General features: G+C 42.9%; 1 protein-coding gene across 1 annotated transcript in view; it reads right to left on the bottom strand.

The window, feature by feature from the left end:
• Window positions 1–7,744: 7,744 nt before the first annotated feature.
• foxred1 (FAD-dependent oxidoreductase domain containing 1) overlaps window positions 7,745–18,629 on the bottom strand; it is a 48,186-nt gene continuing 37,301 nt past the window's right edge. The window contains exons 9-11 of the mRNA XM_043676899.2: window positions 17,661–17,790; window positions 16,896–17,000; window positions 7,745–15,848 (exon numbers count right to left, since the gene is read on the bottom strand). Of these exons, the coding sequence (XP_043532834.2) occupies window positions 15,594–15,848; window positions 16,896–17,000; window positions 17,661–17,790 (490 nt within the window). The 3' untranslated portion in view covers window positions 7,745–15,593. The remainder of the gene's footprint in view (window positions 15,849–16,895; window positions 17,001–17,660; window positions 17,791–18,629) is intronic.

Here is an 18,629-nt window from a genome sequence, read left to right as displayed (position 1 = left end):
CCTTCATCAGTTGGTCATCACAACCACCTGAAGGAGCAGCGCTCTGAAAGCTAGTGCTTCCAATTAAACCTGTTGGACTATAACCTGGTGACTATTAAAAATCACACAACTAATCCCACCTGCCAGCACCTGGCCCAGATCTCTCCAAACCCTTCCTATTCATAGACCCATCCAAATGCCTTTTAAATGTTGCAATTGTATCAGCCTCCACCACTTCCTCTGGCAGCTCATTCCATACAATTACATTCCCTCAGTGAAAAAGTTGCCCCTTAGGTCTCTTTTATATCTTTCCCCTCTCACCCTAAACCTATGCCCTCTAGTAGGGGACTAAATGGTAAAAGGGCAAAGTTAATGGCCAAAATAAAACAAGGAACTGCAGCTGCTGGAAATCTGAAACAAAAACAGAAATTCATAGAGAAACCCAGCAGGACTGGCAGCGTGTACACAGAAAAACAGTCAATATTTCAAAACTAGTGTCTCCTCATCAGAACGCAAAACTTAAAGACTTTTTACTTGAATGTGCATAGTATTTGGAACAAAATAGATAAATTAACTTCACAAATACAGGGTATGATCTTACAGCTATTACAGAGACATTGTTACAAGGAGATTGAAGTCAGGAATTAAATATTCAGAGATATGTGACTTTTTGAGAGAACAAGCAGGAAGGAAAGGATGGTTGGGGTAGCATTGTTGGAATGGGTGAAATGATCTTGAATCGAAAGATGCAAAATCCATATGGGTGAAGAAAATAAAGAGAGATGACACTGGTAGCAGTCTATAGGCCCCCAACAGTAACAATGCAGCGAAACAGAGTAAATCAGGAGATAATGAAGACATAGAGGAAAAACAGCACATTAATCCTGAGTGACTTTAATCTTCATGTAGATTGAGATACTTAGATTGGTAGAGGTAGCCATGAGGAAGAATTCAAAATGTATTTGGGACCGTTTCTGAGCACATTATGCTGTGGATGCAACCTGTGATCAAGCTGTTTGAATAAACATCAAAGTAAATATCCCCTCGGACACAGTGACCATAACATGGTGGGATTTAGCATTCAGTTTGAGGAGCAGCAGTTTGGGTTGGAAACAACCACATTTAAATATGGGTAACAGTAAAAGAATAACAAGATAGCTGTTTAGAGTGAACTGGGGAAGGAGCTTTGCAGCAAAGATGGTTAAGGAACAATGGTAGGTAATTTAGAAAACAGTTCATGGCTCATAGCAAAGACATATTTCAGTGAGGAAGGACAACCAAAAAATGGGACAAAATAAACTGAGGGTAAACTTGTAAATAATATCAAGACGGATAGTATAGGGCTTCTTCAAATATATAAAAAGAGAGAAGCCAAAGTGAGCATTGGCCTCTTAGACAATAAGGCTAGGGAAATAATAATGAGAAGCCAGGAAATGGCAGAGGAATTGAATAAATACAAAATCAGTCTTCACTGGAGAAGATACAAATAGCAACCCAAAATTACTTAGTCAAGGGGCAAAAAGAGGAGAGGAACTAAATGCAATAACCATTACTAGAGAAAAATGTGCCAGGAAAACTACTAAGGCAAATGACCAGTACATCTTCAGAACCTGATGGGACACAGCCTAGGATATTAAAAGGAAGTATTTGTGGTTGTACTGGTCACAATCTTTTAGAAATTCTTAGTTTCTTGAAAAGTTTCAGATGTTTGGAAAACTGCCAATATAATACCTAAAAAGGAAAGGAGACAAAAAAGTAATTATAAGCCAGCTAGCTAAATGTCGATTGTTGAGAAAATGTTACAGGATGGAATAGCAGAGCATTTAAAGAATGATATGATGACATGTGTCAGCATGGCTTCAAGGAGAAATCATGCATGACAAACTTAAGGGAATGTTTGAGAAGCTAATAAGCAATATAGATAAACGAGAACCTTTGGATTTTCAGAAGGCTCTTAACAAGATCCCACACATTAGGCTACTTAAGATAACAGCCCATAGCATTGGAGGTAGTATACCAGCATTGTCAGAGGATTGGCTAACTCACAGGACAGACACCAGTTGGAATAAGGGGGACATTTTCAGAATGGCAACTTGTAACAATTGGTGTGCCGCAGGGATCAATGCTGAAGCCATAATTATTTACAATGTATGTCAATGAATGGGATGAGGAAAGTGAATAGACTGTAGCAAAGTCTGTGGATGACATAACAGGTGGGAAGGCAAGTGGTGAAGATGACAGAGTCTACAGAGCGAAACCAACAGGTTGAGTGGCAGATGGAATATATCGTAGGAAAGTGTGAGGTTATGCACCTTGGCAGGAAGAATAAAGCTGACTATTTATGGAGAAACATTGTAGAAAGTGACAGAACGAAGGGATTTGAGAATATTCGTCCATGAATCACAAAAATCTAGCATCCAAGTTCAGTGGGTGAGAGTGTGGTGCTGGAAAAGCATAGTAGGTCAGGCAGCATCCAAGGAACAGGATTCCCCTGCTCCTCAGACACTGCTTGACCTGCTGTGCTTTTCCAGCACCACACTCAACTTTGATCTTTAGCATCTGCAGTCCTCACTTTCTCAGTGGGTAATAAGGAAGGCAAATGGAATGCTGTCCTTTATTTCAAAGAAAATGGAGTCTCAAGATTGGGAGGTTTAGCTAAAACCGTACAAGGTACTAGGCAGACCATAGCCGCACAATTGTGAGCAGTTTAGGTTCCTTGTCTTAGGAAAGACATGACATTGGAGGCAGTCCAGAGAAGGTTAACTAGATTGCAGTAGGTAGTAAGTATTGAAGGGACTGTCTTAGGAGGAGAGCTTGAGTAGATTGAGCCTGTACCCACTGAAATATAGAAGAATGAGAGGTGACCATATTGAAACATACAAGATACTTAAATGATTTGACAAGGTAAATATGGCATATTTTTGCCCCTTATGGGAGAGTTTAGGACTAAAGGACTGCCACAAACACTATGTAGGACAAACAGGAATAAAGTTAGCCACCAGGATACAAGAACACCAGCTAGCCACAAAAGGACACGACCCTCTCTCCCTTGTAGCTCTATACACGGAGGAAAAAAAACACCATTTCTACTGGGACAACACATCTATCCTGGGACAGGCTAAGCAAAGACATGCCAGAGAATTCCTAGAGGCCTGGCACTCCAACCACAACGCCATAAACAAACACATATATCCAGATACCATCTATCAACCCCTCAGAAAATGAACAGGAAATTACATCACCACAAGCCCCTGGAACCACATCCAGTACAAACATAAATAGAAAGCAGGAGACAACAGCTTTGCTTCACTTGGAGATCGCCACTGATGATGTTACCTAGCCAGGTAATGAAACGTCTGGATATCAAACCTACAGCTCAGCGAGCAAACCTACACCCTAAACCAAAGGCATAATTTCAAAGTAGGGTATTGCACATTTAAGACAGAGATGAGGAATTTCTCCTCCATGGGTTGTTACTCTGTGGAATTCTGTACCAAAGCGTTGTTGAGGCTGGGTCTCTGATTGGCAGATGTTTAATCTGAAAGGTAATCAATGATTGTGGGGAAAATTGAGCAAAGGGAGTTGAGGATTACAAAGTCAACCAAGATCTCAGTAAAAGACGGAGTAGACTATATGGAATCTAATCTAAAAAAAATCTAATCTCGACTCGATGGGCTGAAGAGCCTATTTCTGTTTCCATGATCTTTTGACACTGTGGAATTGTGTTCAAATGACAACCAAAATCAGTGAGTGGCGAAAAAATCCTCTTTTATTCAGGAATCATAGCACAGGTACCAGGCAGCAATAGAATCCTGAAATATAGCTCTAATAAGAGCACCTTTATAGACAGCTCTTACATATATTACAATTCCATTACTATGGTGTGACATCGTTTTATGTATAGTACACAAAGGTTTGAAGGGCATCTGTCCTGGGAGACAGGAGCTGGGTTAAAACGTGCTAAATGCTGACTGCTACTTCTGATGGGATTGTTTGCATTAAGATGTGTTAGTCCTTTTGTATTTTAAGTTAGTAAATGTTAGTAAACATACTGTGCCTATATGACTGCCCCAATCAACCTATAGTCTCGGCCTGCTCTGCCCCACCAAACCCATTTCTACATACCTTGGCACCGTCCTAACCTCCTAGTCCAGGAACTCCCCACCTATGTTCAGGACACCACCCATGCCCTCCACCTCATCCATGACTTTCGTTTCCATGGCCCCCAATGCCTCATCTACACCGTGGACATCCAGTCCCTATACACAGATATCTGACATGACCAGGGCCTCCAAGCCCCCTGTTTCTTCCTCTCCAGTCGTCCCCACCAGTACCCCTCCATTGACACACATTCGTTTGGCTGAACTGGTCCTCACCCTCCAATAATTTCTCCATTGAATCCTCCCATCATCTCCAGACCAAAGGGGTAGCCGTGGGCCCCAGCTATGCCTGCCCTCTTGGTTGGGTACATGGACTGGCATCAATCCCCACTCTTTCCTTTGTTACATCGATGACTGCATTGGCGCCACCTCATGCTCCCATGAGGAAGTTGAACTGATCACCAACTTCACTAACACATACCTCCCTGACCTGAAGTTCACCTGGACCATCTCAGACAACTCCCTCCCCTTCCTGGACCTCTCCATCTCCATTAACGGTGACCGACTTAACAGTCATCTAGAACCCACCGACTCCCACAGTTACCTGGACTACACCTCCTCCCACCCTGCCTTCCGTAAAAATGCTAACCCTTACTTCCAATTCCTCCACCTCTGGCACAGGCAGATGGGACTCGACTGGGTTGGGATATCTGGTCAGAATGGACGAGTTGGACTGAAGGATCTGTTTCCGTGCTGTACATCTCTATGACTCTATCTGCTCCTAGGAGGACCAATTCTACCACAGAATACACCTGATGGCCTCCTTCTTCAAAGACTGCAATTTCCCCTCCAACATGGTCAATGATGCCCTCCAATGCATCTCATCCACTTCCCACACCTCCGACCTCGAACCACACCCCTCCACCCACAAGGATAGAACACCCCAGTCCGCACCTTCCACCCCACCAACCTCCTGATACATTGCATTATCCGCCACCATTTCTGCTAGCTATAAACAGACCTCACCACCAGGGATATATTTCCCTCCCCATCCCTATCTGCTTTCCACAAAGACCATTCCCTCTGTGACTCCCTTGTTAAACCCACATCTCCCAACAAACCCCCACCCTCCCCTCCCGGCACCTTGCCCTGCCACCGCAAGAATTGCGAAACCTGCGCCTACCCCTCACGCCTTACCTCTAGCCAAGGTCCCAAAGCAGCCTTCCACATCCATCAGAGATTTACCTGCACTTCAACACACATCACCGACTGGATCCATTGCTCCTGATGTGATCTCTCTACACTGGGGAGGCAGGATGCGACCTGCGGAATGCTTCCGAGAACATGTCTGGGAGACACTCAAAACAACCCCGCCAATCTGTGGCTGAACACTTTAACTCCCCCTCCCACTCCACCAAGGACACGGACCCTTACCACCCGTGCCTGGAGGAAGAATGCCTCATCTTCCACCTTAGGACCCTCCAACCCCACGGGATTAATGTGGATTTTACCAGTTTCCTCACTTCTCTTCCCTAAACCTTATCCCAGATCCAACCCTCCAACTCAGCACTGCCCTCTTGACCCGTCCATCTTCCTTCCCACCTCTCAGGTCAGAGAAGGTGGACTAATCACCTTCACCCCTACCTTCATTTACCTATCGTATCCTCAGCTACCTTTACCCCACCCCTGCACCACAGAACACTGGTTCCAGATCGGTTCAGGTGGAGACCGGCCCAACAGTACAGATTGCCCCGGTTCCAAAACTGATGCCAATGTCCCACGAATTGGAATGCCTCTCTCCTACAACAATCCCTTAGCCATGTGTTTACTTCCTTAATTTCTTTTCCCAATGCCAATTAGCATGTGGCTCGGACAGTAATCCGGAGATTACGACCCTTGAGGACCTGTACTTCAATTTCCTTCCTAGTGCTTGATACTCCCCAAACAGGCCCTTCACCCTAGCCTTGCCTATGCTGTTAGCCCCAACGTGGACCACAATGACTGGATCCTCCCCTTCCTGTTCCAATATCCTTTCAAGCCAGTCAGAAATGTCCTGTACCCTGGCACCGGGCAGGCAACACACCATGTGTGACTCCCGATCCAGCTTGCAAAGGATACTATCTATCCCCTAATTATAGAATCCCCAATAACAACAACTTGTGTTTTTGTTCCGCCCTCTTGAATGGCCTTCTGCACCATGGTGCTGTGGTCAGCTGGCTCATCTTCCTGTTAAAATGTGTCAGCCCTTTCCCTTATCCGTACAGAGAGCAAGAATCTCACCTGTTTCTGGATTAGTGGTGCTGGAAGAGCACAGCAGTTCAGGCAGCATCCGAGCAGCAGTAAAATTGACGTTTCGGGCAAAAGCCCTTCATCAGGAATAAAGGCAGAGAGCCTCTCATACCTGTTGGACAAGGTCAAGGGCTGAGGCTCCTGCACTCAGAATCCCCCTACCTGCCTCACTTGCAGTCACATCCTGTTGCTCCTGATCACTAAGAGAATTCAAATTACTTAATCTACTGGGTGTGACTGCCTCCTGAAACAAAGTGTCCAGGTAATTCTCCACCCCCCCCCCCCCCCCCCCCAGGAAGAACACTTGTATCTGCAACAGTACAGATGAGGTGCTCATTTCACAGAGCACAGTGCTCCACTGAGAAGTGCCAAGTTGTGACCAAGACTCAATCCTGAGTCATAATGGAGTGTTACTCAGCTCACCCTTGAGTAAAACCCCTATCATAGCATCACATCAAACACGAGAAGACATAATTCAGCCCATCAGGAACATACAGGCTTGCCATGGTGGAATACAGTCAGCGACCCTTCTCTAACTTGTTGCCCTGCAAGTTTATTTTCTTCAAATTCCTGCGCAACATCCTTTTAAAATTTGTCAAATGTACAATAGCAACTTGAAACAATATTGAATATTGTACTTTAATAAATAAACCATTGCAAGGCCATTCCCTCTGCGACTCTGTTGTTAGGTCCACATCCCCCACAAAACCACACAACTCCTGGCACATCCTCTTGCCGCAAGAGATGTAAAACCAGTGCCCACACCTCCCCCCTCACCTCCGTCCAAGGCCCCAGAGGATCCTTCCATATCTGGCAGAGATTTTCCTGCATGTCTAAGCACCTCATCTACTCTGTCTGTTGCTCTTGATGTGGTCTCCTCTACATTGGGTAGACAGGACACTAACTCACGGAATGCTTCATGGAACACCTCTGGGACACGCACCAAACAGTCCCATCGCTCTGTGGCTGACCACTTCAACTCCTCCTCCTCCTCCTCCCGCCAAGGACATGCAAGTCCTGGGCCGCCTCCACCACCAAATCCAAGGCACCTGATGCCTGGAGGAAGAACACATCTTCTGCCTTGGGGCCCTCCAACCACGTGACATCAACGGTGACTTCACTAGTTTCATCTCCCCTCACACTACCCAGATCCAACCCACCAACTCATCACCGTCCTCTTGAATTGTTCTTCCTGCCCATCTTTCTTCCCACCTATCTGCTTCACCCTCTCCTCTTAACTATCACCATCATCCCCTCTACCTGCACCTACCTTCTCAGTTGCCATCCCCCACCCCCACCATATTTATGTCTCAACCCCTTGCTCCCCATCTCTCCCCACCCCAGCTCACATTCCTGAAGAGCTTATACCCAAAATGTTGATTTTCCTGCTCCTCAGACCATGCCTGACCTGCTTGGCTTTTCCAGCACCACACTTTTCGACTCTGATCTCCAGCATCTGCAGTCTTCACTTTCTCTCAAACCACTGCAAGAGGTTTCAAAGAAGCTGAACATCAATTAGTCTTCACAGAATCAGAAAGTACAGAGGCCCTTTGGTTCACAAAGTCTACAATGACCTATGACAACTTTAAATCCACACTAGTCTCACCTTCCAGCCCTAGGCGCATTGTTTTGAATGTTTACCATTTCAAATGCTCATCAAGAACTTTTGAAAAGGTTGTGAAGTTCCCCACCTCAACTACCCTCCCAAGCAATGCATTACAAATTCCTACCCTCAGTGAAGATTAATTCTCCTCAAACTGCCTTTAAACTTCAAATTATGTCCATTGTTTTTGGTCCTACAAGGGCAATAGCTTTCTATTCACTCTTATAAACCTTAATTGATTTCCCTCTCAATCTTGTCTGCAATAAAGAGTACAACCCAGCTTAACCAGCTTCTCTTCACAGCTAAACTTATCCAACAGAGGAAGCATGCTGGTGAATTTCCTTTGCACCCCCTCCAATGCAACCATATCCTTCCGATAGTCTGGTGATTCGAACTGTGCACAATACTCTAGCTGTGGCTAAGCAAAAAAGTTTGTACAGCTTTCAGATAACATCCCAGCACTAATCTGTGTCATGAATGATAAACATATTGTGGAGGTGCCAGTGTTGGAGTGGGTTGGACAAGATCAAAAATCACATGATACCAACAGGTTTATTCGAAAACATGAGCTTTCGGAGCTCTGCTCCATCCTTCGGCGTAGTTTGAGAGGGGGAAGGAATACTGATAAAATTTATTAGCAGAAAGGTAGCTACCCTAAAACTGGCACCTCCTGTTGAATTTTTAATCAGTTAGAAAAGGGACAACTTTTTATTGGTTGAAATGCAAAATCCAGATTTATTTCAACTCATTGTCCCAAGATAATAAAAGATTATATCAGCGTATGTAAAAGGTGACATCTCTGGTCAGACAATGCATTCTAAGTGTGAGGCCATGCTTAGACTCAGAGTACATTTTAAGCTGGAATCAAGCTGGTTTTATTTGTTTCGAACAAAAATATAATGCATCTGCCACTACACAAACATCTTGGATGAAATAATTCACCCCACAGATTTGTGGGTATTGTTGTGCAGGCGAACTTGAGAGAAAGTGGAGGGAGTGTATGCATGCGCGAGGAGAGAAAGGGACGGGGGAGGGAGAGAGAGAAAGCAAGAGAGAGAGAGAGTGCGAGAGGGTTAATCGTGCAAGAGCGAGCGAGTGTGTTAATTTGGGTGATAGGGTGACCTGTAGTGCGACAAGAACCCAAGATCACAATTGAGGCCGTGCTCATGGGTACAGAACTTGGCTATCAGCCACTGCTCAGTGATTTTGTGCTGTTGTGAATCTCAAAGTCTGCCTCTCAGGATGCTTACTCAAACTCAGACGACAGTCTGCTTCTGTGCTGTACGACTCTTTGGTCCGACATGTCCATACCAACCAGATATCCTCAATAAATCTTGTTTCATTTGCTAGCACTTGGCCCATATCCCTCTAAACCCTTCTTCCTATTCATATACCCATCCAGATGCCTTTTAAAATGCTGTCATTGTACTATCCTCCACCACTTCCTCTGGCAGCTTATTCCATACATGCATCACCTTCTTGTGAAGAAGTTGCCCCTTAGGTCCCTTTTTAAATATTTCCCCTCTCAGCTTCAACCTATACCGTCTAATTTTTGACTCCCCAAACCAGGGAAAAAGATCTGGTCTATTGACCCCATCCATGCCCCTCATGATTTTATAAACCTCCAATACTGCAAGCAAAATAGCCTCAGCCTATTCAGCCTCACTCTATCACTCAAACCGTCCAACCCCAGCAACACCTTTATAAATTATTCCAAACCCTCTCAGGTTTTAGAGCTTCTTTTCAATAGCAGGGAGACGAGATTTGCATGCAGTATTCAAAAGTGGCCGAACAAATGTCCCGTACAACTGCAACATGATCTCCCAACTCCTGTACTCAATATTCTGACCAAGGAATGCAAACTAAACGCCTTCTTCACTACCCTATCTACCTGTGACTCTACTTTCAAGGAACCATGAACCCGCACTCCAAAGTTTCTCTATTCACCAACACTCCTCAGGACCTTACCATTAAATGTATAAGTCCTGTCCTGATTTGCCTTTCCAAAATACAGCACCTCACATTTATCTAAATTAAACTCTAGCCCTCAGCCCATTGGCCCATCTGATCAAGATCCTGTCGTCATCGGAGGTAACCTTCTTTACTGTCCACTACACCTCCAATTTTGATGTCATCTCCAAACTTACTAACCATACTTCTTATGTTCACATACAAAGCTTTTATATAAATGATGAAAAGCAGTGGACCCAGTGCCTATCCTGGTCACAGGTCTCCAGTTTAAAAGCAACCCTCCACTACCGTTCTGTCTTCTGCCTTCAAGCCAGTTCTGTATACAAATGGCTAGTTCTCCCCCTATTCCGTGATCTCATGTATCAGCCTTGCACTTCACCCTAACAGGGACATACTATCCCTGGACTCTCATTTTTGAAGGCTTCCCATTTTCCAGCCGTGTGAATATTTAACCTGTGAATATCAGCCCCCAATTAACTTTTGAAAGTTCTTGCCTAACATCGTCAAAATTGGCCGTCCTCCAATTTTGAACTTTAAGTTTTAGATCCAGTCTGTCCCTTTCCATCACTGTTTTAAAACTTAGAATTATGGTCACTGGCCCAAAATGCACTCCCACTGACACCTCAGTTACCTGGCCTGCCTTATTTCCCAAAAGGAGGTCAAGTTTTGCACATTCTCTATTAGGATAAAGTGTGGCACTGGAAAAAGCACAGGTCAGGCAGCATCTCAGAAGCAACAGTTCTGAAGTCCTGAAGAAAGGTCCTACCCGAAACATCAATTCTTTGCTCCTCGGATGTTGCCTGACTAATGCACTTTTCCCAACGCCAGGCTTCATCAACTCTGACTCTCCAGCATCTGAAGTCCTTGCTTTCTCCTACCACCTCCATTAGGTACATCCACATTCTGAATCAGAAGATTTTCTTGTTCACACTTAAATTCCTCTCTACCTAAGCCCTTAATACTAAGACAGAATCTAGGTTTGGAAAGTTAAAATCCCCGACCACAACCACTCCATTATTCTTACAAATAACTGCAAGCTCCTTACAAATTTCCTTCTCAATTTCCTGCTGACTATCTATGGGTCTATACTACAATCCCAAAAAGGGGATTATCCCTTTCTTATTTCTCAGTTCCACCCAAATAACGTCGCCAGATACGTTCCTAGGAATATCCTCCCTAAATACAGCCGTGATGTGAATCAAAAATGCTACACTCCCTCCTCTCTTGCCCTCCTTTCTATCTTTCTTATAGCATCTGGAATATACCCTGGAACATTAAGCTGTTAGTCCTGTTCATCCCTGAACCACATCTCTAACAGTTATGATGCTCCTGTCCAATGTTCCCAACTATGCCCTGAGTTCATCTGCCTTACCTTTTAGGCCTCTTGCATTGAAATAACTGCAGTTTAATTTATCAGTTCTTGTTAACTGCATTCGTTCCTGCCTGTCCGATTTACTCCTTTTCCCAACTCTACCAGTCTCAAACTGATCTCTTTCTTCACAATCAATTGCTTGCTGTACTCCCCCGTTACATTAGAACCAGCCTTGGTACCACAAACCTGGCTGTCAGTGCTACATTCGCATAGCCACAGGAGACTCCTGTACTACCTGCTTCCCTCTCCTACCCTTCCGGGTGGTCACCCATCTACCTGAGTGTGTCTTTGGTTTATCTCTCTCCCTGCAACTCCATCCATCACATCCCTTGACTCCTGTAAATTCCTCATTGCCTTTAACTGCCACTCCAGCTGATCAGTTAGGATTCACAACCAACACACTTCCTGCAGACAATCAAAAACACGGAAACTCTCCCTAATCTTCCACATCCAACAGGAAAACGACACTACTCTACTAAAGGCCATCTTCGCACCTTAACAATGAACAGATCCAGAAAATAGGACAGACTTACTGCTCTAAAAACACTATTCCAGTCTAGCTTAGTATTTTTTTATTTTTAAAAAATTTAATCAAGAGTCAGATCTCAATAAAAACAATCAAAAAACCCAATTCTACTCAGCATACATATGGATTTACCAAAAAACCCAGTAAGCTGACACTTTAAAAGGAGCCACTTAACTGCTCCCCGACACAGGTTTCTCCAAGGTCAGCTCTGAACTTCACTGTTTGTTTATTTTCCTTAGAATGAACTCTGATGTCCAGAGATACTTGAAACCAAAGAACAAGGCAGCAGCTGTGCAAGTTACTGCCGGGTCAGACGGCAGTGCAGGTTTCTTCATTTGAATCACTTCCCATATGGTCACTACCTATGTTCTCTTCCTCCTTCTTAAAGTGCCTTTTTTGATTTTCCTCCCAAAGTTGTAAAACAATACAACAGCTTATAATACAGTAATTACTGTTCCTAGAATTTGAGGAGAGCAGCTCCAACACTGAAAATCTCAATTTGTTTAGAAAGGAGCTCTTACAACCAAAATTTTCTCCTATCCTCCATCTTGGATTACCCAGAATCCACTTCCATGCATTCAGAGGATGATTCACAGGACAATGGCCTGGTCACATGAAACAGTCTAATATAAGACTAACCAACTTCTCACTAAGTTAAAAATCATACAACACCAGGTTATAGTCCAACAGGTTCTCACTAGGTATGGTAGACATCATAGTCGCTACATTCTTCAATGCTACAGTGACATGAATATCACTGAAACAAGACAAAGTGGCAATTGCCTGCAGGTAGCTCAGTTGTGGACTGGCTTCATGTTCAGGACTAAATGACCAATGAAACCAACAGTAGTGTACCACTTTTCAAATCGACCCACAATGCAGACTTAATACATTTATCCAGCTAACTGGCGCAACAACTTGCTTTGTATTTACGACACTTTCATTTGGTTTAATATCCAAAAGCACATAACCACATAACATTTCTCTTTTTGACAAAATTTGAAGTGCTTGCTTATGGTCCTGGTCCTGTTTTGTTTATCATTAATATAAATGATTTGGATGAGAATACAGAAGGCATAGTAAGTAAGTTGCGGATTACACCAAAATTAGTGGCAGAGGAGACAGTGAAGAAGGTTTTCTACGATTACAAAGGGGTCTTGATCAAATGGGTCAACGGGCTGAAAAATGGCAGATGGGGTTCAATCGTGATAAATGCAAGGTATTGCAACAAACAAGGCTCATACAATTAATGGTCAGGCCTTTGGTATTATTGTAGAAGAGAGACCTAATAATGCAGGTACACAATTCCCTGAAGTTTGCGTCACCACCACCTTCTCAAGGGCAAATAGGGATGGGCAATCAATGCTAGCCAGCCAGCGACACCCAAGTCCCACAAATGAATTAAAAAAAACCACAGACAGGGTGGTTAAAAGGTGTTTAGCATGATTGCCTTCATTGCTCACTCTTTTGAATGCAGGAGTTTGGAAGTCATGTTGAGGTTGAAGTCATTATTAAGCTGGAGAGGGTTCAAAAGAAATTTACTAGGAGGTTGCCAAGTATGGACGGTCTGAGTTATAAAAAAAGATTGGCTAGGTTGGGACATTTTTCACTGCAGTGTAAGAGGATGAGAGGTGACCTGATAGTTTATTAAATAACGAGGGGTATAGATAGAGATAATGGTAGTTGTCTTTTTCCTAGGATGGTGGATTTCAAGACTAGGAGGCTCATTAAGGTGAAAGGAGAGAGATTTCAAAAAGATGTTAAGGAATTTTTTTTTACTCAGGGTGGTTCGCATGTGGAATGGACTTCCTGAGGAAGTGGTGAATGTAGGTACAGTTATAGAAAAAGGTTTGGAGGGATATGGGCTAGAAGCAGACAGGTAGGACCAGTTTAGTTTGGGATTATGTTTAGCATCGAAGGATCTGTTTCTGTGCTCAATGATTCTCTATGTCTAAGGGATCCAAAATTCAATTTGGTAAAACACTAATCACTATTTGGAACAACAAATTCCAAAAATACTTAAGGTCAGCACAAGCCAAAAACTCTATAGACATCTCATGTCACTCCTCTTCAGATATAAAAAAGCTAGTGGCATTGGGGCCAAACCAAAGAAACTTGACATTCACCACAGCAACATTTTGTCTTTAAAAAACTATTATACCCAACATCAGAAGTCAGAAATTATGGAGATGAAGCAGAGAAAGATTTATTTTCCAATTCAGGAATAGGGACCATGTCACAACAGAGACTCTCAGAACCAAGCCTAATTTCCTTCTATAACTTTCAGGCAAACAAGTTGGTGGGCTCAAGTCTCATTTAGAGATTGGAGCACAAAATCTCAGCTGACACTCCGATGTGATACTGAGTGGCGTGCAGCATTCTTTGAGATATTATTTTCAAGGCCCTAGGTATTCCCAGAGAATGACATGAAAGATCCTACCTCATTATCCAAAAAGAAAGATGCTTCTAGTGAACCAAATAAACAATTATTCCTCAAAACAGGGTTAGATTTTGATGTGCAGACTCAGACTGGATGTTTTTACTTGTGGGAAAGTACAAAAGTACTCATCCATGCTGACCAGATGTGCTAAATTATTCTAATCCCATTTGCCAGCATTTGGCCAATATCCCTCTAAACCCCTCCTATTCATATACACATGCAGATGTCTTTTTAAACAGTATCATTGTACCAGCCACCACCACTTCTTTTGGCAGTTCATTCTATACATGCACCACCTCTGCTTGAAAAAACGTTACCCCTTGCAAAATGATCTCCCACCTCCTAAACTCAATGCACTGCCAGTAAAGACAAGCATACCAAACACCTTCTTCACTATCCTGTCTACCTTTCAAGGAACTATGAACTTGCACTCCAAGGTCTCTTTGTTCAGCAACTCTCCCCAAGATCTTACCATTAAATGTATAAGTCCTGCCCTGATTTGCCCTACCAAAAATGTAGCACCTCACATTTATCGAGATTAAACTCCATCTGCTACTGCTCAGCCCAGTGGCCCATCTGATCAAGTTCCCATTGTACTTGGAGGTAATCTTCTTCACTGTCCACTACGCATCACCACTTCCCACTTGGACAGTTTTCCTCCCTTACCCCATCACCCTTCAAGGGATTGACAGCCAAGAAATACAATCTTCTTTGATCTATTGATCAGAAGTTGTCCTGTATTGAGAGAAACACAGTGAATACAATGCAATGATTTTTTTCTTCTTCTTCGAAGCTAAGTTTATGGTCATGGGATGCATGGCACTGAAAAGCCACTGCAGAAAAATCAATCAAGAAGGTTAAGGTGATCTTATGGGTTTTTCATATAGCTTGGGAAACCAAAGTTTTAAAAGGAGAAAAAGTAGGAAATTGGAACAAATAAAATTTTTAATTATTGCACCATGGCAGAGTAAATATCAAATAAAAGTGCAGATATAGAAATGTTGATTGTAAATGTTGCTAAAGGTCTCGATTTTTTAAAAACCGAATGCTAGATCACACTGCAATAATTCATGAAAGAGCACAGGTCCATCATTTAGTCTGCAATCTGCCAAGGATCAGTCTGGGAAGACAAATTGCAGGAGATTCAAACTGCTTTTAAAAATTCAGTTCAAAGGTATCCAACATCTACATATCGAAGGACCAGGATTTGCCACGATTACGTCTTGTGAAGTAGAGACGAATTGTAACTGTCAATCAAAAATAATACCTCTGATGTCTTTTAGGATATCTGATCACAACAGGTTTGCAGGATTTCACACTATGTTATTTTCCAGTACTTTGGTTCCTTTGAAGAATCGGATAAAGTCAAATGCACTTAGGTCAAGTGTTTTGAACTTTCCATCAAGAATGAGTTCAGCAATAGCTCTGCCCACAGCAGGAGAGTGTTGTATGCCATGCCCACTGAAGCCGGTTGCAAAATACATGTTGGCAACCAATGGATGAGTGCCGATGATTGCATTCTGGTCGAAGGTGTTGTAATCATAGTAACCTGCCCAAGCACTTTTCAACTGAAGATAGAAATACATGAGATTAAAACAATGGCAACAATTTTCCTATTGCATTTCTCTCTAAAAACCCATAAATGCCTCTAGACATACCCTGAAATTACACAAATATCTCAGAGATCCCCTGTGAATGCACACATCCATAGAGACCCTTGCATATGCTCAATGATACCTCAGATTCCTCAGCAAATATGCACCCCCACCTCTCAGACACTTCTTGTAACTATGCACGCAGGTCACACCCCCACCCTAACTCCCACAGAAAACACCTGCAAAAGTGGAATCACACACCCACTGAGACTTCCAGGTGAGATTCGAAGAAGCAACCAACATTTTAATAAAAGTGTTATTTTTAAGGAAGGCTTTATAGGAAAATGCAAAGTTGTATGTGGAGCAAATTTCACAGCTTTAGGCTTCATTGAGTGAAGGCACAACTGCCCATGGTCAGGTCAAACGACTGGGAAGGCATTAGAGGCTAGAAAGGGAGATCAACAGAAATAGTAACCGAGAGTTAGCTGGACCTAGCATTAAGTGGCTGGAGTTTACTCTTCTCACTCTTCAGTTTGGAATCCAATGGACATGCCCACCACAGTAGGAAGCTTCAACTAAAACCAAATCAATGTTAGCTTCCCCACTTAACACTGACCACAAAACAGATTTCAGGCCAAAAAAGGTCTGTGACTCAAGTTGCAGTACATACTGAATTAATTGATATTGGTTGGGTGGTAATGTACACGCTTAACGTTTCCAAACACCCTTATTCTCCATAATTTATTTCTTCTTAACAGCCATTCCCGATTCCCAACCAGTGACTTCAGCTTGTAGAACACAAGCTAAGTTTAAGGTAGGATCAAGCTCAGAAACAATGTCCTTTCACAGATAAGCAAACTGCTGATTGTGAGAGATTTGTGGGCTCCCACAAGTAAAACAGCCAGGTAAGTGAAGGACTGAGGATAGATAGAGTCTTACTTCAGTCACCAAGAAAACAAGACAATATTCAGGAACAGTCGCCAATATCCATGAAGGTATTAAAGTGTCTCACAAGCTTACCTTCAAACACTCAAAGGCAGGCACTCTCTGAGCCAGTGTGGGCCAAACTGAGTTATGGAAGTATTCATAATCCACCTCCAGATCACTGATATCTGGTTCCTCCTCCTATAAAAGCCAGGAATTGGAGTTATTAATGGAATTAGTGTGTCAATTCTGTTTTATTCAGAGCAAAACAGACGACCACATTCCCATTTATTACAACTTTTTTTGTGGATGGCCTATTTGAGATGACGAACATTAGAAATTGAAAAACAGAGAAAGCACCATCTAACATTCCCAGGCAAAGTACAGTATAGCTCAGCCCAATCACGCACTCCCAGATCTCAGTGCAATTGGATTAAGATTGAATTAAATTCATGCCACAGTATTTGGTTCATGGCTGGGGCTTTCAATTCAACAACTTCAAGTAGATTAATATCCTGATGTTTAATCTTAAGGCTAGAGAATAGATTATCCCATAAAAGATGATGGAAGAACATTCAAAAAGAAATTGGAAAACTTCTTTGAAAAATAACACCAACACCAGGCATAATGGACCAAATGCCTCCATTGCTGAGTGTCATACTCCCTGCCAAAGAGAATGGAACTAAACTTGGGATTTGGTGAGATTGACTGACTGTTTTCGCCATCCAATGAGAATAAAAACAGGCAGCCAAGCACAGACAGTATATAACCAATGTGATGGCCTTGCCATCCCACATCACAAGCTTGTAACCAAAAAAGAGAAATGAAAAACACAGCTTAGATAGGCCTGACTGTGCTTACCTCGGTTGGAGAAAGTCCTCCCAAGTAGTTTCCTCCTAAACCGTCTCGACGGCAGTAAACTCCCTTGTGGTCAACAATTAATGGGCATTCCAACCCTGGACCATTTGGGCAGTGGAAGACATACACATATCTGACAGAATAAGGAAAAAAATATATATATTTGAATCAAGCCTCATTGCTCTATATGACAATGACAACCTGAAATAAGCACAGACTCATAAGGTCCTAGCATGGACCCAGAGTTTGCTGAGCTACCTAGTCTTGACAGAGGTAGTGGTGGAAACAATACAATTAATTTTACCAACTTTTGGCTGGCAGGGAGATAAAAGCCAGGGATCCTGCTTGCAATCATTAACATTCTCAGTTGGCACACCACTCAATCACAAAGTTCTGGATGGCCTATTTGAGGTGACGAACATTAGAAATTGAAAAACAGAGAAAGCACTATCTAACACTCCCAGGCAAAGTGTTCACTCCAGGACCAGAATGTAAAAATCAAGCTGACATTCCAATCCAGTGTTGATTGAGTATTATACTGTTTGAAGTGCAGTGTTGCAAATAAAATGTTAAACCAATAATCAATTTGTTCACTCAGGTGGGGGCAAAAGATCACAGTAACCCCTGGCACCAACCAGAAAAGCATCTGAAAAGCAAAAGGGTCTGTAGTTGCTGGAAATTGCACAAATGTTCCTGATGGCATTCCAGTTGAAGTTTTCAAACTTTCCTTATTAGTGTCATAATGCCTCAAAATGAAGACCAAGGTACCAATTCCTGAGAGTGACAGGAGAAAATGCCTCAAAGTAACAGGACTGCCTGCAACAATAACAAAGAATGTGTCAGCCTAGAACACTGCAAAATGGAATAAACTGTAGCTACCACAGAACTGTGCCTTAACTAACTTGGCCAAAGTTTCTTCTTCAAAGCAGCAGGGGGCAGACGTTTGAACAGTTTGATCAATCCATCAGTTGT

The sequence above is a fragment of the Chiloscyllium plagiosum genome, unplaced genomic scaffold, assembly GCF_037043375.1.
Source record: "Chiloscyllium plagiosum isolate Xiang-an unplaced genomic scaffold, Cpla_swu_hap1 HiC_scaffold_29, whole genome shotgun sequence".
In the NCBI taxonomy this organism is placed as follows: Eukaryota; Metazoa; Chordata; class Chondrichthyes; order Orectolobiformes; family Hemiscylliidae; genus Chiloscyllium; species Chiloscyllium plagiosum.
Note: the sequence above shows the minus strand (reverse complement) of the source record. Positions and strands in the feature narration are given on the sequence as shown.